At 59.9% G+C, this 22,139-nt stretch overlaps 1 protein-coding gene across 1 annotated transcript in view; it reads left to right on the plus strand.

The window, feature by feature from the left end:
• Window positions 1-22,139, plus strand: part of Katnip (katanin interacting protein) — a 143,653-nt gene that overhangs the window by 72,263 nt on the left and 49,251 nt on the right. Inside the window, exons 9-13 of the mRNA XM_026392185.2 lie at window positions 3,778-3,909; window positions 15,224-15,408; window positions 16,177-16,242; window positions 16,858-16,964; window positions 18,407-18,509. Of these exons, the coding sequence (XP_026247970.2) occupies window positions 3,778-3,909; window positions 15,224-15,408; window positions 16,177-16,242; window positions 16,858-16,964; window positions 18,407-18,509 (593 nt within the window). The remainder of the gene's footprint in view (window positions 1-3,777; window positions 3,910-15,223; window positions 15,409-16,176; window positions 16,243-16,857; window positions 16,965-18,406; window positions 18,510-22,139) is intronic.

A 22,139-nucleotide genomic window follows, 5' to 3' on the forward strand; every position in this document is an offset into this window, starting at 1 on the left:
TGAATTCCCGTCTCGTAGACGGCCGAGGCCCGGGAGGCCGTCCACCAGGTCTCTGTTGTTTGCAAGAGGCAGAGGTCATGAGGGTCCACATGGCCCTGGAATTCAGGTCCTAGGTGCTGGCAGGGAGGCCTGGGGCGTCCCTAAGCATGGGGGGGGCGAGCAGCATCCAGTTGGCTAACGCCCAGTGGCTTCTGCAGAAGAGGCTGTTCATTGGCTCTGAGCTGAAAATGGAGAGCTGTGGGTCCCACTCAGCTCCCTCCCCTCCCCTCTCCCCTCCCTCCCTTCCCCTCCCCTCTCTTCCCCTCTCCTCCCTTCCTCTCCCCTCCCCTCTCTCTTCCTCCCTTCCCCTCTCCCCTCCCTCTCCTCCCCTGTCCTCTCCCCTCTCCTCCCCTGACCCCTCCCTCCCCTCCCCTTTGCAGTGACTCGGTGTCACTCTCAGGCAGTGTCCACGGTGCGGAGCCACCGCTGGGCCTTCCTGTGAGATGTTGGCTTGACAGTTCCATTGGGAAGTGAATTTTTCTTTCCTAAAAGCTTTAGCAAACTCCCAGAGCTGGCTCTCCAGACCACATCGGGGGGCCCACCCAGGGCTGTGGACCCCGAGCTCTGGCTCAGGGCTGAGCCCTGCTGCCCCTCTTTCCATCCCAAGAGCGTCCCCAAAGCCGTGAGCCAGCAAAGAGCAGGTCGTGTTTCCTGAGCTGACCTGAATGTCGGGAAGGGACACCAGGGCCCTGTGCAGTGGGCGGGGCCTTAGGGGCTGGGTGGCCCTGGGAGCTCACACGCAGGAGTAAGTCCAGGGCGGGGGTCAGCGTCTGCCGAGTCCCTGTCCTCAGCTTGGAGATGGCGTCTCTGTGCTTCTCCAAGGGCTTCCTCTGTCACCGGGCCCATTCTCTTCTCCCAAGGACAGGTCTGGGATTGGCCCCACCTAATGGCCTCATGTTAACTGACTTATCCCGTCTCCAAATATGGCCACCTTGAGGGTGGACTGGGGCCATCACCGCGTCCGTAGTGGGCAGTCCTGGGAAGGCCACACCCGTGGCCTGTGTCTCCAGCGAGGACCCTTGTCCCTCAGACCTGCTCCCGTGTCCTGTCCCCTCCTGCCCTGCGCGTCTGCGCCCCCCAGGATCCCCAGTGCCCTCGGCGCCTGAGCCTGAGCCCGACGCCGGCCCTGCCCCTCCCCGGCCTCTGCTCAGGGCGACCTTCTCTGCCAAGTCACTTTGCACTTCCACCAGGACCCGCTGGCCAGGCCCCCGCTGTGCTCCCAAATTGTCACTGGGGTGCCTTGTCTCACCAGCCCAGTTGCCTCTGTCCCCCAGCCTGTGACGCTCTGCCAGGCCACGGGCCAGCGCGGGCCTCCCCTGTGGTACCCAGCTGGCCCATGCGCTGCGGGAGGTCACTCCAAGTCCACAGAGGTGCGTGCCCACCTGCTGGGGCAGCGAGTGGCCAGGGCAGTGTGAATGTGCTCCTCTGCCAGAGCCGGGAGGCAGGGGAGGGCTTCCAGGAGGTCCCCAAATCCTGCCTGGACACGGGTCCAGCCATTTCTGGGTGTGAAGGACCAGGCCACAGAGCAGTGGCGACTCCGTCTCTGGGCACAGGGAGGAAGGACGGGCCCGAATCTCCAGGCACTTTGTCTTTGAACACGTGGGTTGTTCGGCAGTCCCCTCTCATGGGCTGGGGCTGACGGTGGCCCTGCGCAGGGCTGTGAGTGCGGCCATGCCCCTCTGTCCCCTTCCATCTGCAGCCTCTGGTGGGTTTAGCCCTAGCAGGAGACGGGCTCCCAAGAAAGGAGTGGCCCGGCAGCCCCAGGGCCTCTGGGGGTCTCCCCAGACCCCATCGTGGGACTGAGCTGCAGACCTGAGAAGCCAGTTGGTCCCGCTGTTCATTCTCATGCACATCACCCCCCAGGGCAGGGCAGTCCTCTCCGGTGGCACTCCATGTCATCAAGGGGGACAGGAGACATGCACATCAATACATAAACAGGAACAACGCCAGCATTTATCCTGTTGATATGTGGCAGACACCATTCTAAGAGCTTCCCCTGGAGTCCCTCCTTTAATCCCCACCACAGCCCCAAGGAAAATACTGTCATTCTACTTGTTTCACAAGAAGGGAAACCAAGGCACAGAGCGGTCATGTAACTTGCCTAAGGTCACACAGTAAGAAGAAGCAGAGCTGGAATCAAAACTCCAAAAGTCTGAGACTAGAGCCTGAGCTGTTAACCACTAGGCTAAACAAACAGGCCAAACAAAGTCATAAAGCAGTAGTTGGGCTTTGTCACCTCCAAGGGTGGGAAACAAATGAGAGGTAGGCATGGGACTCCGGAAGGTAGAGTTGTTTTTCTAAGACATGGAAAGGGGAGGGCCAGGTGTCAGGGTCAAGTTGGGACGTCAAGGAGGAGAGACAGGGACCGCTTGGTCTCAAAAGCCACCAAGATTATAACAAGATGCTGGTGGGGAATGGGCTTGGGGCCACTGTAGCTGGAGTGGTCAGGGACACCTCAGAGGAGGTGTATTGAAGCTGGGACAGGAGGGATCAGCTGGGGCCCAGCTCTCAGGTGCAGGGCTCCGCGAGCCCAGGGTTGGAGGAGGTTGGGTGTGGTGTGCCCAGGACAAGGACCGAGTGAGCCATGGAGCTAAGCAGAGGAGGCCGGTGGAGGTTCTGGGCCAGGTCCCTGAAGAACCGGGGGGCCTAGGGTTGCAGTAACAAAGTCTGGACTTTGGGACCTTAGAAGATATCCTTTCTAAACTGTTGATGGCCCTGGTGGACCTCCAGCTACCATTTCTGGACGTCCTCCATGTGGAGAGGAGGGGCTGGTACCCAGTGAGCCCAGGGACTCAGGGCTGCACCTGGAGCCAGGCAGGCCTGGCCAAACCCCAATTCCATCACCAAGCTCTGTGACCTTGGTCAAATGACCTGGACCCCAGAGTCCTCCCCTCTAGTAGGCTGTATCAGTTTCCTCCTGCTGCTGTAACGAGTGAGCACAAACTCGGAGAATTCAAACAGCACAGGTTTGTCATCCTGCAGATCTGCAGGTGCAGAGTGTGGTTGAGTCCCGCTGGAGCAAGGTCAGGGTGTCGGCAGGACGGCACCCAGGGGAGGCTGTGGGACCCTGTGTCCAGGCCTCGTCCAGCACGTCCAGCTGCTCAGCTTGGCACGCCCGGCTTCACAGCCAGGAACTGACCTCGCATCTCCCAGGCTGCTCCCCCGCCCCATCCCGCTTCCCCCGCCCCGTGTGGGCACGCACATGGTGCGGGTTATTGTCAGTGGACAGGTGACATGAAGTGTCCCCTGTGAACCATTTCCCAGTCCATTCAGTGTCATTAAAGTGAGTTCACCTTCTGGAACCTTCACTGCCCAGGTCCAGTTTTCCGTCCTCCCCAGCTGGGACTCTCACCTGCCTCCCGGTGGGGCCCAGCACCGTCTGCCCACTCGCGGCCCAGTGCCCCGCGTCCCCTCGCACTCAGCAGCCGTCAGCCCGCCCCACGCCTCTGCACACACTGTTCCCAAGTCCAGAGTGCCAGCGAGGTGCCCAGGGTCAGCCCAGGGCCTCTTCACTGCCACAGGCCCCACACGGTCCCTCGCCCTCTGGCGGCACGCGCCTCCTGACCTGGGCCAGCCCCTGTCACGCCCTGCTCTGGCGTCCCCTCGCCGTCCTCCCTCCAGCCGAGATCCCGAGGGCAGCAGCTGTTTCCCTCTGAGGTGGCCGTCTGGCTGACCGTGGTCTGTGGCCGCCCAGCCCAGCCCACCAGCTGGAGTCTGACTGTGACCTGCCTCCTGCAGGTCACCAGAGGGAGAGGAGTCTGTCAGCCAAGCGGAAGGACAACCCCGAGGTCTTCATTCCCACCAAACCTGACCTGAACCGGAACCGCCAGCCGCCCGCGGTGGCCCCAGACCAGGAGCCGGCCTGCTCCCGTAAGAGCTGGGGCCCCTGCGCAGGAGCCGGGCGGGAGCGGGGTGCGCCCCATGGGGTTCCACCGGGGGACCTCCCTGTTCTCCCTGTTCTCCCTGCCAGGGCTCGTCAGTCGGGGTCTCCAGAGAACTTCCCCGTGACGGGGAGGAGAAGGGCCCGGGTGGGTAGATGAGGGAGTTGTAAGTCCTGTCTCCAGGGTGGCTGAGGGTGTGTGAAGGATGGCACCCAGGTGCTGCTAGTTAACCCTACCAAAGCCCAGAACCCGACTACGTGGGAAGGCTGCCAACGTCAGACAGGACAGTCTAGATGACAGCTATAAAGAGTGACTTTATGTGAAGGAGAATGTCAGCTATGTAACCGAGAAGGACAAAGGACGGTGGCCTTCAGGCACAGCTGGATCCAGGCAGCTAAAACAGATCCGCCGTCTTCCTCTCTCCCTTGCTAAGTGCCTGAGAATGAAAGGCCCAAAGAAGTAAAGCGATTTGGGAGGCCAGAGCCTGCCTGCGGAATGGGATGGGGAAGCTGGGAATCAGCTGCGTCATGGGGCGGGGGCTCCTCATGTGGATGGGATGGGGCCAGGTCTGCTCCAGCTGTGAAGGAGACTGGGCAGCCAGGTCCCCAGAGCTGGGATCTGTGCATGGACAAGCCACCCAGGTCTCAGCCCCCAGAGGAGGGCTCTGGGCTCTGCCCTGGGTTCCACTTCCATGGGGAGTGGCCCAGGGACTGCAGCAGCCAGACCCCAAGGGGCAGAGGTGGCTTCTTGGAAAGGCCTGGAGCCTGGGAGGAGGCCTGTCTGGGCCCCGAGGAAGGTAGACCTGGGCGGCAGCCACGGTCAGCCCGTCAAGGTCCTGCAGTGGCGGGGCCACATGGAGTCACCTTGGGGAGCGGTCCACTGTGAGAAAATCTGTTGCGTCAGCAGTAGGACTGGGGACAGGAAGCTGCCGTGAGAGCCGCTGGTGGGTCCTGGCTTGGCCCCCGGAGGGTCTGGGAAGGAAAGAGGGGAAGGACCCCAGGCTGGGTGCGCGGCCGTCGGCCCTCCGGCTGCACCAGGGCTGGGAACGGGGCAGTCCCATGTGGTCACTGAGCCTGCCCAGCTGACCGCTCCCACCTGCTCTGCCTGCACCGTCTCTGCCACCTTGCACCTGGGTTGGTTTCCAGGGCTGTGTGACTTCAGTACCAGGCACGTCGTCTTGCAGTTCCTGCAGCTGGAAGGCCAAGTTCCAGTGTCGAGGGCCGTCCACAGAAGATCCCGGGGGAGGCCCGTCCCAGGTCCCTCCCTGAGCTCCTACAGCACAGCCCTGTCCCCGTGGCCTCCCCCCAGGGTGCACGAGTGTCCGTGTCCAGACACTTTAGTCATGACGACACCGGCCATGTCCAGTGACGACCCAGGAGTGCACTCCCCTTGAGCCACGTCCCCAGCCCTTCTAGTTTTACTTTGAGACAGGGTCCTGCTAGGTTGCTGAGGCTGGCTTTGAACTTGCAATCCTCCCGCCTCAGCCCCCGAGTTGCTGGGATCACAGGTGTGCGCCATGCACGTGCCCCTGATGACCTTATCTTACCTTGATCATCTGCAGAGACCCTATTTCCAACAAGGCCACCTTCCCAGGAAACAGGGTGAGGGTCTAACATCTGCTTAGGAGACTCGGCCCACCCGGTGACACCGGCCCTCACCCAGCCCCGTGAGAAGCAGAGCTCAGCTAATCAGGATGAGTCCTTTCTCTAGAAAGCTCTCAGACGGTCTGACAAGTCACAGTTAGCATAAGTGCGAAACTTTAAAAATATGTGAGGACAGTTTTGTATGTGCCTACGATGCACCTGTTAAAAGAAATAGAAGCACAGCTGGGCGCGGTGGCACACGCCTGTGATCCCCGCACTCGGGAGGCTGAGGCAGGAGGATCGTGAGTTCAAGGCCATACTCAGCAATTTAGGGAGGCCCTAAGCGACTCTGTGAGACCCTGTCTCAAAAAGAAAAACAAAAGAGGCTGGGGGTGGGGCCCAGTGGGTCAGCCCTCCCCCCGTCCAACCCCCAGAATGAATGAAGGAGTAACAGGTCGACCAGCAGAGTCCAGAAGGGGGAGGGGGACGTGGACCGAGCTGAGCATCCGAATGGACAGGGCTTCGTCATCTGCCTTTCTGAACCCGTCACAATGCGCCCGCTGTCGTGTGCCCACGGTGCACACTGAAAACTCCGTCAGATGAGTAAAAGCAGGTGGTGAGATCAGGGTGACGGGAACAAGAGTGGGAAGAGCAGAGAGGCCTGGTGAAGGGTGACAGTCCAAGGTCACAGTGGTGACCATGACCTTCCTGCCCCACGGTGGAGACGCTTGTGCTAGGACAGGGACGTGTGCGTCCCTGGGTGCACCTGGGAGGCAGCGGTCACCGGCTCCTGCTGGCCTTTGGTGGGAGAGTGGCTTGTCCCGTCTGTCTTTCAAGAGGCCGCCGTGGGAGGTGGTGGACCCTCCCCCCGAGCACCTTTGGGGCCCAGCATTTGTCTCTGAAATACACTTGGCCAGGTCTGGAGAGCTGGGTCACTGAGAGGATCGCCGAGGTCCCTGCACTGTCACCTCCCTCACTGAAAACGGGGTTGCAGAGAGCAGGTTCCAAGGGCAGCCACACGGGCAGGGGCCAGAGCCACCCTGGGGTCCCTCAGACGGGAGGTCAAGGGCAGCGAGATGCTTTGCAGAGCCTACTCCACCCAGAGGCCCCAGAGCCAGCCGCTCCTCTGGGGTGGGAAGGGTCTCGGCTCCCTGGCCAAGCCGGACGGAGCATTTGGCCTTGGCCAGAGTCTGGGTTGTGGGGAAGACGTGTTTTTAAACCCTGGTGTCCTGCTGAGCGTCCCAGGGTGGTCACACCAGAGGCACAAGGAACGGAGGCATCTTCAGAGAATCCCAAACAGATTCACCCTCCTGCAGGCAAACGTAACCTGCCGTGCTTTGACCTGGGTGAGGCGGCCTTATTTGGAAAAGTCTTTTGGAGGAGTATTGGGGATGGAAACCAGGAGGGCTTTACCAGTAAGCTGTGTCCCTAGTTCTCTTTATTTTTTATTATGAGCAGGGGTCTCACTGAGTTGCTGAGGCTAGCCTCAAATCTGTGATCCTCCTGCCTCAGCCTCCCCAGTCCCTGAGATTGCAGGTGTACACTACCATGCCCAGCCAGCTGTCTTTTTCTGGTGTGTGTAAAGCTAGACTTTTTTCTATCTTCCTAGTAAATTGAACATTTTCTCATTATATGTCCTCTCTTATTACTCTAGGAATGCTTTTTGCCTTAAAGTTAACTTCATCCGATACAGACATATTACAGCTTTCTTTAGGTTACTGTTTACGTAGTCTGTCTTTTTCCACCCTTTCAGTTTCTGACGTTCTGCATCTTTATGTTAAGGTTTGTCTCTTGTAAACAGCCTGTAATTGGTTTTTACTTTTATCTTCTAACAGTCTGTGTGTTTTAATGGGAGCGTTTAGTCCATTTACGTTTAATGTAATTGCTGATGTATTGAGTTTAAATCTCCTGTCTTATTGTCTACTGTTTATTTGTTCCACTTGTTTTATGTTTGTCTTTTTCTCCTTTCTCACCTTCCTTTGAGCCAATTGCCTTGTGTTATTCCTCTTCTCCCATCATTAGCTTGTGAGTTACAAGCCTTTCATTATCTTTCCGGTCATTACAGAGACCACAGCGTGTTCCTGACTTGCTGAGTCGGTTCTGATCAGCGAGTTTGCCCCTCCCCTCCCCCACCCCCCACGAGGCCCGGCTCAGCTCCACCTGCTCCCTCCATGTGGATGGTGTCCTTGTGCATTCTCATGCCACCTAGGTTTCAACCCACGAGACCTCGTCATTGTCATTGTCATTACTTCATGCAGTCGGTGGTGACTGGATTTGCCCACACTGGTGACCTTTCTCCCCAGCCTCCTGGCTCTCTTGCTCAGGATCATCAGCTCCTGGAGGGGAGGCCTGGGGTCGGCTCACCTCTCTGGTCCCTCGTTCTCGCAGCTCTTGACCCGGTCACTCTTCACAGCCCTCTTCACCCCGTGTCATCAGGTCTCTTTTTCCCCAACATATCTGTATGTTATTTGGTCCAGTTTTCTGTTGCTGCTGTTTGTTTGTTTGGGGGTTTTTTTGTACTGAGGTTTGGACCCAGGGGTGCTTTACCACTGAGCCACGTCCCCAGCCCTTTTTACCTTTTACTTTGAGTCAGGGTTTCACTAAGCTGTTTAGGGTCTTGCTAAGTTGCTGAGGCTGGCCTCAAACTTGCGATCCTCCTGCCTCGGCCTCCAGGTCGCTGGGATTGCAGGTGAGCACCACCACAACCTGCCGGCCCACCTTTTCTAGGGGTAGAAGGATGCGTTTGAATCAGGTGCCTCCCGTTCCAGAAGTCTAACCTGTGGCCCGTCCTCTCCAAAGAGCCGCTTCTCCCCTGCCCCTTTTCCCTGGCCGGTGCCACACGATTGATCTTGTGTTGTGCTGCCAGTCCATGGTGGCCTTCCCCTTGTTCAGTGTGACTGTGTCATTGTAATGAAAGGGCCTCTTGTCCCATATTGTCCCGTCTCCAGCCATCAGCCTTCCAGGAAACAAATATCATCTCCTTCCAGAGACCCCGTGGCTTCTGGAAGGTGCAGGAATCTTAGTGTTTAATGCAGAAAGTTGACTGTCGGGGTTTCAGGGTCCCAGGGAGGCAATGTGTCTGAACCACTGTTCCCCGACAAGCTGCCAGCCACAGAAATGAAGTAGCCTCTTAGTGCGAGTGGATCAGATGAAGCAGGCAGGTTGTAGTTGGTGTTCAGTTGGAAAACCTGCCGCAGGAAGACGGTTGTATCAGATCCAGAGTCTCATGTTAGTCAATGTTCATTAACAGCAAGTGACAAACTGGCCTAAGTCACAAAGAAAGATGCATTGCCCGCAGACCTAAAAAGGCCAGGACTATAGATCTCGCCTCAGGCACGGTGGGATCCAGTGCTCAGAAAATATGGCCAGGACGGTTCCTTCATCACTGACCTGTTCTCCTCCAGTCCAGAGGTTCTCAGGCCTGAACTGCATCGGAGTCACTTGTGGGTCCTTGGGCCCGAGTCCCAGTTTCTGACTCAGTGGGGCTGGGGCAAAGACTAGCATTTTAACTCCTAGCCAGTTCTTATTGACCCTGATGTTCGGGAGCCATATCTGGGGTCACGGTCAGCCGGTATTTCACTGTGGCCAAGACACCCGGGCTTCCCTGTCCCTCTGCAGCCCAGGTGGGGAAGAGTCTCTCCCCATTTCCAGCCCCGTCGTCAGCGAGACTGTTAGACAGCTCTTCCCTGTGACTCAAGGACCGGCCAGCACAAGTGGAGAGGAGGAGGAGTGCGTTTAAGGGTCACAGTTTCCGAGGTCTCAGTCCATAGAGAGCAGCTCCGTTCCTCGGGGCTCGAGGGAGGCAGGGGACATGTTGGAGGAAGAGTGTGGCAGAGGGAGCAGCTCCCATGGCGATCAGGTAGCAAAGAGAGACTCCACTCGCCAGATACAAATATGTACCCCAGGCCACGTCCCCAAGGCCCGCCTCCCCCTGCCTCCCCCGCCCTTCAGCTACCACTCGGGTCACCCCATGGGGACCAGCCCACTAACTGGCTGAGACTCAGAGCCCAGTCCTTTCTCCTCTGAACCTTCTCGCAGTGTCTCACACGTGAGCTCTGGGGGACCCCTCACCTCCAGACCAGAGCAGGGATGTGGGTCTGTCCTGACCCAGGCCTGGCCAGAGGGGAGGTCAGATCAGACCCACCCAGAGACCCAGCCGAGTGGGCCCGGAGCGCTTCCCCACAGGGTCCCCGTTTCCCCCAGCATCCACCCCAGGGGGCTTTGCTGTGAGGAGTCACAATGGGGACCTGAGCTCCCGGCCACTGTGGTGGAGAAGTCCCTGGTCCGTCACAGCAGTCAGGTTGACGTGGGCCGCTCCTGGTGTCTGGCTGCTCGAGCAGCTGCACGTGGATACTTCAGGGAAGGACACTGTCAAGGTCGTGCAGTCCTCGATCTCAGAGCCAGGCTGGGGAGCCAAAGGACTGTCACATCCAGGAGGAACAGGAGCCACTTCGACCAGGGGCCTTGGTGGTCTTCCCTGAAAATCAGGAGCAATCCCGGGCTCAAGAAGGGCCAGCGCGGGCTGGGGTACATCTGTCCAGTGTGCGGGAGACCCTGGGTTCCATCCCCAGCACCACAGAATAGATAAACAGAGAGGTAAAGAGTAGCCAAGGCACAGGACAGGCCTGCCACGGAGAGCCCAGAACACGATTCAGAGGCGACAGAGACACAGCCTTGACAAGCCAGGGAGTCCCCTCACCGTCACCGAGAGCCCTGGCTTCAAGCCGCAGCCGTTGATGACCACGCAAGGGTCTGCAGGCAGGTTCTGCAGCACAGGCAGGTGGCTGGGCTGGGTGGGCCCGTGGCCTCCCCTCACCCCGGGCCTGGCAGCTGGTGTGGCCTGAGGACCTCAGCAGGGACCGTCCCCGGGCAGCGGCGGAGGACAGGCCCCAGGGTGTGGGCGCCTTTGTTCTCTGCTTGGCCCTGATGGCTAATGTGTGGCCACAAGGAGAATCAGCAGGCCAAGTCCAGCTAGGATTCCTGCCTTGACAGGGAATCCCGTGGCGACGTGGCGCGCGGCGGGGAGGAGCTGGGGCCATCTGTTCCCAGGATCTGTTCCACCTTGGGAGCAGGGCGCCCACCAGTGCTGAGCCTCGGGGTCTTGGGGCGTCATCATGGCCCCTGGGTGCACCTTCCCTTCCCGCCCCCCCGTGGGTTCGGAGGTGAATGCGACGTCCCAGGCCGACAGCTGTCTTCCTGGACCTCCTGCCGCGCAGAGCAGGGTGGTTTCTTGGGCCAGCAGTCGAGGGCCACCGAGGAGGGCGCCCTGGGGAAGCTGGACACGGGCACCTGTGTAACTGGGCATGCCACCGCACCCTGGCCACGGTTGCCAATTGGAGTGCCGGGCCAGGCAGGCCAGGCACACAGCTCTCCAAGAGATTTTCAGGTGGATTTGCTTCTGTATTTAAAAAAAAGCTCGGCATCTATTTCCAGTTTCTTACAAAAGCAGTAAAAGGCAGCCAGGGTGGCGCACCTGTACCCAGCGACCCAGGAGGCTGAGGCAGGAGGAGCCCCTCAATACCAGCCTGGGCAACTCGGCGAGACCCCGTCCCAAAATAAAAAGGGCTGGGGAGGGAGCTCAGGGGTAGAGCCCCCGGATCCCAGAACCCATCAATCGATCCATCCGTCAATCAAACAAAAGTCGCGCCACATCTGGAGGCGGTTTCTGCCGCGGGCCGTGGGTCTGTGGTCACTGCAGTTGAGCCTTGTTCCCAGGTTTAACATTGGCTATTTCAGTGGGTTTCCAGTGACCCCCAGGGTCCCTTGCATGTGGTAAAACATGACTTTGCAGTGACTCTGAATTGAGCTTTGGAGTCACGGCTGGCCAGGGAGCAGGTCACTGGCTGGGGAGCCGCAGGCTGCCTGTGGCCTCGTGCATCCTGTCCCTGGTAAGTCTCCCGAGGTGACGGGGCTTCTGGTTCTCTGCGAGACAGAAAGGGGCAGGCGCCAGGGAAGCGGGGAAGGTGGGTTATGGGAAGGGGAGCTCTGGCCAGAAAGGAGCAGCTTGGGATAAATTAAACGTGCAGTTTGGCTTCTGCTGGGCTCACGTTCACAGGGTGAGTCAGTCCTCCATCCTCGAGATCTATGGTGAGAATAAATCCCCGCCACGGGCGCTCAGGCCAGCCTCACCAGTGAGCGATGAGACCTTCAAAAAGAGTTAAAAGGAGGTCACCCTGGCGCCGTGGGAGGGGGCGTGCGGGAAGCGCCAGCCGCCAGGCAGAATGGAATCTGGGAACTGGGCCCCGCGCATGGAGGCTTCTGGGCAGCCAGCAGGGGGGAGCACAGGGCCCGGCTGCAGAGCTGACCTTCACTGGGAGGAAGGATGATTTGATTTTTAGTGTTTTCTTAGCATCATAGGACTCAGAGGGCACGGGCAGCACCGATGACTCCGTCACTGGGGAGGAGTGTCCCCCACGTGAAAGACGCCTGGGGCACAGGGGCTTGAGCAGGTGAAACGGTCCCCGGGGAGATGTCCCCAGAGCATGCTTTCCAGGCGGAGCTGGGCCCAGGCCTCGGTAGCGCAGGACAGCACCCCTACCGGGTCCCCACAGTGGGCCTCCACCCACCTGGGCACACTGTGGCTCCCAGCCCCAGGGCTCGCGCCTTGGCCAGTGCTGGGGGCCACGTGGCGATGTGGGGGCCGGTTTTATCAGCGTTCCTGCAGGAAATGGGCAAGGAGCTCTGCCTTTCGGACCTGCTGGTCCTGGCGCTGCGAGCTTCCCTCCAGCGCCGGCGTCTGCGCCACCCACGTCGGGGCGCTGGCTTCGCTCAGCGGGGTACGCGAGCTCCGTCCCTTCTGACGGCAACCTCTGCAGGCCTGCCGGGGCCGGGCCTGAAGGGGCAGCCTACTTCCGAGGTGGTCACAGGTCTCAGATTTACAATCCCTGGAACAGAAGTCATTTCCCCTCCTTGCATTTGGCAAAAGCTCTAATGCCAGATGCCAGGGATAGGACAGTAAGAAGACGGGTGTGACCTCATGACGTGCTTTGCCTGGGGGCGCCGATGGACTTCAAGGCTCCCCGAGAACCAAGCCACAATCTGAGCCCCACTCTGGTTGCCAGCCTTCCTTGCCCTGGCTTCCCCGCCCCCGCATGCGAGCTCTGCTGGCCTCAGGGCCTTGGCACCTGCTCTGCTCTAGGGGTGGAGCAGCCTCCCCACGTGTGTACTCACAGGCTGGCTGCCTCTGGGTCTCCACTTGGCTGTCCTCCTCCCTGACCAGGCGTCTCGGATGATGGATGCGTCCTCGCCCATCATCTCTAGCCCTTGACCCTGTCTCTGTAAAGTCATGTACCTGCTGCCACCTCTGTCACCCACACCCAGCACAGTGTCTCCCCCATCCAGGAAGTGCATGGGGGTGCACATGGAGGGCCTCTTCCTTTCGGGGACCCCGTCTCTGTCTTGGCCTCCCTGGGCCAAGGTGAGTTTAGGCTTCAGGGCTTTGCGCCTCTCGCCCCAGAGAAGGTCAAGGTTGTGGCCTCAGCTTCTCTCCCAGCTCATCCTGTCCTCCCAGCTCCTTCAGGGACCTGGTCCTTTCCCCACGAGGGACAAGGTCCCCGTGTGGCCCTCACCACCGACCACCCCCAGGCTCCCCTCGAGATGATGACCCCGCACAGATTTCAAATTCTAGCTTTTCTTGGAAAACGAAAAACACCGGGCAGTGGGGGAGGTCGGAGCTGGGTGTGACCGGCCACAGCTGGGGGGTGGCACGTGTCCTGCGCCTATGGCTCCTGCCTCAGGTCCCTGGGCGACTCGTCCTCATGCCCGCTCCTGGGTGCTGGGACACTCGCTCAGCTGTCCACAAGAGCCCCTGTCCCCGTGAAGCCCTGCCCTGCTGTCCTGGAGCCAGCCTGGACATGGCCTGTGTGCCTCCTGCCTGGGACACAGACGCCATCAGTGCCTCGACCAGTGCCACTCGGCTTTCATGATCGACATGGACTTCCTGACGGGGCGCAGGTGGCCACTCGGTCACGCGCAGGCCGGTGGTGAGCACTGCGGTCTGCACTCAGACACACGCCTGCGGCTTCACACCGCGCCTCCTGTCTGTGTGTGCGACCTCGGCTCCCAGCCATGTGGCGTGTGTGACAGGCCGTCGTCAGCTGGAGCGCCCAGTGGTATTCGGTCCCCGTTTTCCCGCCTCTCTCTGCCCCCCCCCAGTCACCTCTAGTCTACCCTCTACTTCCGTGTGACCAGTCTTTTTAGTTTCCACAAATGAGTGAAGACGGGTGGCCTTTCTGTATGCGCCTGGCTTATGTCACTTGGCACGATGCCCTCTGTCCCATCCATGTTGCCACAAACGACAGGACGTGTCCTTTCTGATGGCTGAACCACAGTCTGTTGTGTCAACACATTTTTTTTAAATCCGTGCGTCCCTCAGTGGACACCGCGTATTTGGTGACCCGTGTGGTTGGTGGCCTGCGTTGGCTCTGGCCGTGGCTGCTGTGGCTGCAGGCGTCTCTGCCATGAGGCTGCCACGGGCTTTGGGGGGATCCAGACAGGGACGCTGGTCGAGCCGAGCTGTGCTGTGAGTGGACTAAGGGCCACTCTGCTGTTGTCTGATGGCTGGGGTCATTTACGTTCCCACCCACGGTCTGTACAAGCTGCCCCTCCCCAAATCCGTGCTGCCCTTCATTCTTGTGTGGTCATTTGTGGTCGTTCTGACGGGTGAGGGGACAACTTATTGGGGGTGTTCTGTTTTTGTTTTTGCTTTGGTGCTGGGGATTGAACCCAGGGCTCTCAACCCCTGGGCCTCATTCCCAGCCCTTGTTTGTACTTTAGCTAGAGACAGGGTCTCCCTGAGTTGCTTAGGGCCTCAGTACGTTGCTGAGGCTGGCTTTGAACTCGAGATCCTCCTGCCTCAGCCTCCTGAGCTGCTGGGATGACAGGTGTGTGCCACCGTGCCAGGCCCCTATGTCATTCTTGATGTTGCTCCTTGAACCCTCCCTCAGATGCAGGTCCTAACCAGGGTGCAGCGGGGGAGTCGGGTGCTTCCAGGGAACCCTCTCATCAGCAGCCAGTGGTGTGCGGAGCTGGACACCGAGGACAGCGTCCTCAGCTCACTCTGTACCAGCTCAGTACACACAGTCGGGGGAGCTGGTCCCGGGACATGCCCCCCGCAATGCCAAACAGCATGTGCACTGTACCAGGTCTTGTCAGTCCTCTAGAGGTAACTGGGAGTACATGGGAAGGTCAGGGAGTCATATGCAGACACTGCCCTTTCCGCACTGGGCTGGCACATGCGCAGATTTTCTAATGTATGTGGACATTTTTTCAAATTTACTTGTTTATAATTTTTTTCTGATCATCTGAGTTTAAGTGTAGCCATCATTCCCGCTCATCCCTGAACACTGCAGTCTGTCTCTCCGGGAAAGTGTCCCATTGCCACAGTCTGCTTAGGAAATTCAGTGTTTAACATTCGCAAGACACTGTGACCCGCGCCACCCACCTCAGGTGCCTCCACGGAGCTGCCTCGAGAACATTCTTTACAGCAATCTTGTTCCCACCGCGTTCCCACCCAGGGCCACCGCTGCACCACGTGCCTGTCTACCTCCTGGTCCCCTTTGCTGAGGATGGTTCTCCGGCTGGCTTTGACTCTGGCGACCTTGACATTTTTGGAGAGGACCAGCCAGTCATTCAGAGAATCTTCCTGAGTCGGGTCTAATAGATTCCATTCCGAGCTGAGAACCTGATCCAAAGCCGCGCCCTCCTGTTTTCTTTCCCCAGGACCCAGCAGCCGGCGAGAGCGACCGCTGTCAGCAACCCGCAAACCCGTGTGCACCTCCGCGGACCCCGAGGAGGCCGCCTCCGAGGTGCTGCGCGCCATCCAGGTGGAGAACGCCGCCCTGCAGAGGGCGCTGCAGGGCAGGAAGGCCCCGCCCACCGGGAAGGCCCCGCCCACCGGCCCGCAGGTGCCTGCGAGGGGGCGGGGCCGGGCGGGGTCTGAGCGGCAGCTGGAAGAGCTGTGGGGAGAGAGGCCCGCGGCCTCCCTGACCTCAGAGCAGCCGGGTTCCCTGCTCGTGGACAGTCCTCCCCGCCCCTCCAGGCCCCAGTTTACCAAGTTCTTGCAGCTTTTTGCCCATTTCTGGAAGCCCCGGGGGCAGATCTGCCTTCGTTGTGGCTGATTTCCTTGCAAGCCCTTGCTACCCGGGACCAGGGTTGCAAACAGCGCAGTCGGTGAAAGGACGTCGGCCACCAAGCTCCGGCTCTCTGCAGATCTCTGCCCCCCGAGTCTGAGCCCCACAGGCTCCCAGGGTCCTCCCCGCTCCCCTTGTTCACGAGCCTCCCTGGCCTGAGCTGCTGACAGGAGGGCCATGGGGGTCCTCAATGCGCATGTCCCTGCTCAAAGCCCGTTTCTGTCTCTTCCACCAAGAGCCTTGTCCCACTTGGTGCCCACAGTGACCCTGAAACAGGCAGGGCAGTCGCTTAGCCCTGGTGGCCACTGGCCCCTGGCGGAGCAAGGTGGCCTGCTCAGATGGTGGCCCAGGTCTGCCTGGCTTTACCCACCACCACTGCTGCCCAGGCTCCCTCCAGCCGTCAGGGGACACTGTTGTCCCTTCCTGGGGCTGTGCTCCGCCCACACTGTGTCTGGGGGTCTGGGGCCTCTGCCCCCTTCTGTGAGGGAAGTGTCTGGTGACGACTTTGTTCTGACCTCACGTCGTGTGATGGCATCTTCCCAGGATGCCGAGGGGCCACCAGCAAAACCGTGGAGCAGTCTGCTGACCGCCAAGGAGGAGGCCGCTGAGGTCAGTGGGTGAGCCGAGCCAAAGCTCGGGGCCGGGGCTCAGGGCCTTCCCTCCCACGGCCAGCAGGGCCTCTGCACCCTGCCCACTCCACAGTTGGGGTCTGGGCCTGGAGGGGCGGATCCAGGGTCCCACTGGACTCCGCCTGCTTTGCCCTGGACACAGCTGCAGTTCCATTGAGATAGAAAGGTTTTTGGTTTTTTTGAGGGGGTTGAACTCAGGGGCATTTGGCCACGGAGCCACACCCCCAGCCCTATTTGTGTTTTACTTAGAGACAAGGTCTCACTGAGTTGCTTAGGGCCTCACCATGACTGAGGCTGGATTTGAATTATGATCCTCCTGCCTCAGCCTCCCTAGCTGCTGAAATAGAAATATTTGATGTGAGAAAGTTTCCAGTAGCTCACTGAAGCAGTTGCCCCAGGAACCCCCAGATAGGAACACGGGGCTCGTGGGGGTGGCTCTGGGATGGCCAGCCCGGGCCACTGTCACTCTTGCAGGCCTTTTTCCTGTCTCCAGGGCAAAACGATGGCCTGAGGGGCATGTGCCTTTGACAGTGGCTGGTGGTCTCGGCCAGGAGTGTTGCGTGGACGTCTGTTAATCGACTGTTTCCCTCCTCAGCCGCCTCCCAAGGCCCTGGTGACCAGCAGTCCCAAGCCCCCGGGGACGGCAGCGGGAGCCAGAGCCGTGGACCAAGCCATTGACAGAATCGGCCTCTGGGGAAGCAGGTACAGAGGGGGGCGGCCCCAGGACTTACCGCCCTGGTCCTCCTTGCCACTCCCTGTCATGCCAGGTCATTTGAAAGTGACACTTCAGACCCTACCCTCCTTCTGCACCCATCCAGCCCAAAGCCCCAAACTGGCCTGACTTCTTTCAGGCAGGTGACTCTCAGCCTGCTCCCCTGGTCCCCAGCTGTGTAAACAGCCTTCTCAAGGTTGCCACGGGGCCAAGGTGGCCCAAAGCAGTGTCCTTGGACACTCCTTTTCTCTGTTCAAGTTTATTCAGGTAGAGCATTTGCCCCTTATCTTGTAGCGTCAGGTTCTGAAATTGTCATGTTTCATTATCAAAACAAAGGCTTCCCTCCATCTTCAGAAAGATGCACCCCCTGGGGCCTGGCACAGCCGTGGCACACAGGCACGCACCCAGGGCTGTCCTGTAGGGTTGTGTGTGTTGCAGACTGTACAAAAGCCAGGCTGAGGGGCAGAGGATGCCTAAATCCCGCCTGCATGCCGGTCACCAAGCTGCCCCGAGCTGAGACTGCGTCCGTGCAGAAAGTGGAGGGGGCGCTTCCTCTTTTCGAAGGAGGAATTTATTAGCAAAGCTGTGTGGCCCAGGTCTGCGCATGCCCAGGGGGCTCCTGTTTATAACTTGTCAAAAAACGGAAGAGGCTCAGGGCAGAGCCGTCCCTTCCTGCGAGCTTCTGTGGACCCGGATGGAATCCTGGCTGTGCTCTGTGGCGGCCATAAATAAGAGCTGAGTCTGCCCGCGCAGAGGCCTGGCCGCGAGGCTGGGGGCACTGGCGGTCCAAGGTGGCGGCCACGCACCCCGAGTGTCTTCTCCACCACAAGACCCTCCTTGCTGCCCGGACTTGGGGGTGCTTGGCCTTCAACAGCTCAGTGGGGAGTGACCGGCCCCATCTGCTGGGTCACCTTTGTCCTCCGAGATGAGAGGAGCAGAGCGGTCTCTGTAAAGGGCTAGACGAAAAGGCCTGTGACCTGGCCGTTGTTTTGGCGTTGTGTGGTTTGCTTTAATGACACTGAAAGCATGAAACCTTCCTTAGCTAGTGGGTCACACGAAACAGGCCACACCTGAGTTCAGCTAAACCCTGCTCTTGAGTCTTAGTGAGTTCCCTGTCGGCTCAGGAGGCCGGCTCAGGAGGCCAGCTCAGGAGGCCTGCTCAGGAGGCCTGCTCAGGAGGTCAGCCCAGGAGGCCAGCTCAGGAGGTCAGCCCAGGAGGCCAGCTCAGGAGGCCAGCTCAGGAGGCCTGCTCAGGAGGCCAGCTCAGGGAGGCCAGCTCAGGAGGCTAGCTGGCTGCACAGCTCTGCTCCAAACGGCGTCTCCAGCTGGGCTCATATGTCCTCGCTGATCATGGAGCTGTTACAAAGGAAGAGACAGGGATGTGCTCTGTGTGTCTCTGTCCCTGCCTACGCCAAAACAAATCCCATTTCAGACAACAGCAGAAGCTTCTGGAAGTCCTGCAGGCCATAGAGAGTGACTCCGCCCATTTCAGCGGGATTGTTGTTTCAAGCAAGGAGCGAGCCCAGGACCCAGAGGTGAGAGCCGGGCAGAGACTATCACTGCCCCCCTGAAGGCTGGGGGAGCCCAGAGACCACTCGTTCCTAGGCGGTGGGATTCCTCTGCTGGTGGCCACTGAGCATCTCTGCCCGAGTCCCCCTGTCCCCTCCTCCCCAGCACAGTCCTACGCATGACTGGGCAGTGGAAGCAGAGAAAGCAAGGTGTGGGCCAGAAGTTTCTGGAAGGAAGTCTGTCTGTGCAGGAGGAAATATAGAGAGCCCGTGAGCCCCAGGAAAATGCCCCGCGCTGCCAGTGATCAAGACGTGCAATTAGAGCCACCCCAGCACCCATCTGGTGGCTGCACTGGCCAGTTATTGTTGATGACAGGTGATCTCCAGGGCCCCCAAGGTGACACTGAGCCCCGCCTGCCGTGCCTTGCTGATGGCTGTGTGCATGGATGGCATCTCCCAAACAGCAGAGCGGCCAGGTGCAGGGAGAGCCTTGGAAAGCCCAGCAAGCCCACCTGCTCCCCCGAGGAGACCACCCAACAGAAATGAAGAGCCGGGCTGGGTGTGGGGGCCCACGCCTGTCATCCTAGCAGCTCGGGAGGCTGAGGCAGGAGGATCTCGAGTTCAAGGCCAGCCTCAGCAACAGCGAGGCACTAAGCCAGTCAGTGAGACCCCATCTCTAAATAAAATACAGAATAGGGCCGGGGCCTGGGCTCAGTGGTCGAGTGCCCTGAGTGCAATCCCTGGTACCCCCTCCCCCCCCAAAAAAAAAAGAAAGAGCGAGCCTGGCGCAGAGCTGTCTTCAGAGAACCATCATAGGGTGAGGGTTAGGGTTAGGGGTTTGGGTTAGGGTGAGGGTTAGAGTGAGGGTTAGGGTTAGAGGTTAGGGTTTAGGATTAGGGTTAGGGATTAGGGTTAGGGTTAGGGTGAAGGTTAGAGTTAGGGTTGGAGTGAGGGTTATAGGGTTAGGGTTAGAGTGAGTGTGAGGTTTAGGGTGAGAGTGAGGGTGAGGGTTAGGGTTAGGGTTAGGGTTTAGGATTCAGGTTAGGTTTAGGGTTAGGGTTAGAGTTAGAGTGAGAGTTTAGGGGTTAGGGTTAGGTTTAGGGTTAGGGGTTAGAGTGAGGGTGAGGGTGGGGGTAAGGATTAGTGTGAGGATGAGGGTTTTGGGTTAGGGTTTAGGGTTAGGGGTTAGGTTTAGGGTTAGGGTGAGGGTGAGGGTTTAGGGGGAGGGTTAGGTTTAGGGTTAGGGTGGGGGTAAGGATTAGTGTGAGGGTGAGGGTTTAGGGTTAGGGTTTAGGGATAGGGGTTAGGGTTAGGGGTTAGGGTTTACGGTTAGGGTGAGGGTGAGGGTTAGGGTTTTGGGTTAGGGGTTAGGGTTAGGGGTTAGGGTTTACGGTGAGGGTGAGGGTTAGGGTTAGGGTTTTGGGTTAGGGGTTAGGTTAGGGGTTAGGGTTTACGGTTAGGGTGAGGGTGAGGGTTAGGGTTAGGGTTTAGGGAAACGCACAGAAATAACCTGTGTCTCCTGAGGCTGCGGCTCACCAGGAGAGTATGTTATCCACACGATGCCAGGCCCCAGGACAAGCTGTGGTCAGGAACCTCAGGTGGACATATTAAGCGGTTAAGTTCACCGCAGCAGGTGACGGTCATCCTCACCAAGTTCGATGTGAGCCCAGGCTGGAGCCTGGCCAGGTCCACAGCAGGACAGCGAAGCACAGGGTGGCAGATAGCGCAGGATTCTTTCTCTTCTGTGCAGAAGGTGCACGTCCCGCCACGTCCCTCTGCCCCTGGGCTTAACTTGTCATGGAAGGTGCATGGGCAGGGTTGGTGGGGCCGGAACTGCAGGGCCCCTGTATGTGTCCCCTCGTCCCCACACGTCCTCTGCACCTCTGAGCTCCACCCCCACGGTGCCAGTCCCAGCTCTGCTGTCCCCGAGGTCCATGGATAGTGGGACAGCGCCCCCACCCTCTCCGACCCACTGTCAGGAGCGCGCCCTCCTCAGAGCTGAGCCTGGCAGGTGGCCTGACACTGGCCATGTGCCCCCCTGAGCCGCTCCCTCCTGGGTGGCCCAGAGGACAGCACACACTGATTCTCTGGGCCCGTAGGGATCAGAAAGGGTCAGTCCCTGTGTCCTTCATGGCTGAGTAAAGAGAGGGTGACTTTTCCACAGGAAAATCGGGTGGTCTTCGCGAGAGGGCAGCGGACGGCAGGGGCCAGCGCTTCCCGGCTGCTGTCCCCACGGCTCCCCCAGGAGGGATCCTGCATCAGACAACAGAAGGCCCAGGTGCCAGACTGACGGGTGGTGACGCCTCCCTAATTAACAGACCCTCCGGCAGCCTCGCTCAGAAGCTCAGCTCTGGAGTTGGCACCTTCTAGACGGCTCCAGGCGGGAGGTCCAGCAGCCCCTCTGCGGGCAGCCGTCCTTCCATCTGGCCCCGCTCTCTGCCACCAGCACCTCCCAGACCGCTCACAGGGCCCTGGACGGCTCCAGGCTCATGCCCTGCCAGTCCCCCAGTCAGCCAGCCCTCAGCTGGGCCACCCTGCAAGCCCAGGCCCCGGCCCCAGGCAGGGGAGAAGGAGGCTGAGGAGCGCTGTGGCTGACCGCCCAGCTGACCCAGACGGCCTCGTCCCCCTGGGAGCTCGAGCTGACCTTCCCGTCTCCATCTGCTTTCCCCTTCCTGCCGCGTGGCGCTCGGCGGCCAAGCCCATGCCGGGAGCCCTAGCACGTCTCGCTGGCTATTAATTAAAAACACAAGTGGGGGGCAGCCGCCGGTCCCTGGCTGCATCCTGCTCGAGGGGCCGCGAAAGACTCGGTGCCAATTAACAGAGGGCAGATCCCGGGCGACCAGCGCTGCAGTCGGCCCGAGGGCCAGGAGAGCCCCCCGGCTGCCCGCTGTGGGTGGCGCTCACGCAGATGGCGGCCCTCAGCCTGCCCGGGGGACAGTGTGAGGAAGGGGGGCCGGGCCCCGTGCCGTGGTGTCCTGCTCAGCCTCCTGTGGGCCCCGCTCTCCTGGCCACCTGGGCCTCGAGAGGCTGGTCTGAGGCAGCTTTGGGGCTGCTCCCTAAGCCGCCTGCCCAGGCCACCAGGGCAAGGCACGGACGCGGTGGCTTCCACAGTAGCTGATTGTCTCGCGTTTCCGGAGACCACAGGTCCAAGGTCAAGGCATGGGCAGGGCTTGGCTCGGTGGGTGCAGCTGGCCCCTTCTCACTGTCCTCACGGCCACCGCCATGTGACCCGGCCAGATCCCTCCCCTTATGAGGACAGCAGTCACACTGGGCTGGGCCCACCCTCACGGCCCCATTTTGGTTTAATTCCGCCCCTTTCTCCAAGTAGAGAGTCCTTCTGAGATCCGCGAGCCTGCCTCGGGACGGGGAGACGCGCCTGGGGCAGACGAGTGGCCTTTGGACTCAGCAGGAGCGGGGACCCCACCACTGACCTCCATTCCCAGTCCTTCCTGCTCTTGATCAGGAGACTGAGTTTTGCTTATTGGCCGAGGGCCTCACTAAGTGGCGGAGGCTGGCCTTGACCTGCAGTCCTCCTGCCTCAGCCTCCCGAGTCACTGGAATTACAGGCCTGGTCCCCTGTGCCCGGCCGACAGGGATGGTTCAGAACATTTCTACTTATTGGCAAACCTTACACACGGTGCTCACCAAGCGCGGGGA

The sequence above is a fragment of the Urocitellus parryii genome, chromosome 9 (genome assembly GCF_045843805.1).
Source record: "Urocitellus parryii isolate mUroPar1 chromosome 9, mUroPar1.hap1, whole genome shotgun sequence".
Lineage (NCBI taxonomy): Eukaryota > Metazoa > Chordata > Mammalia > Rodentia > Sciuridae > Urocitellus > Urocitellus parryii.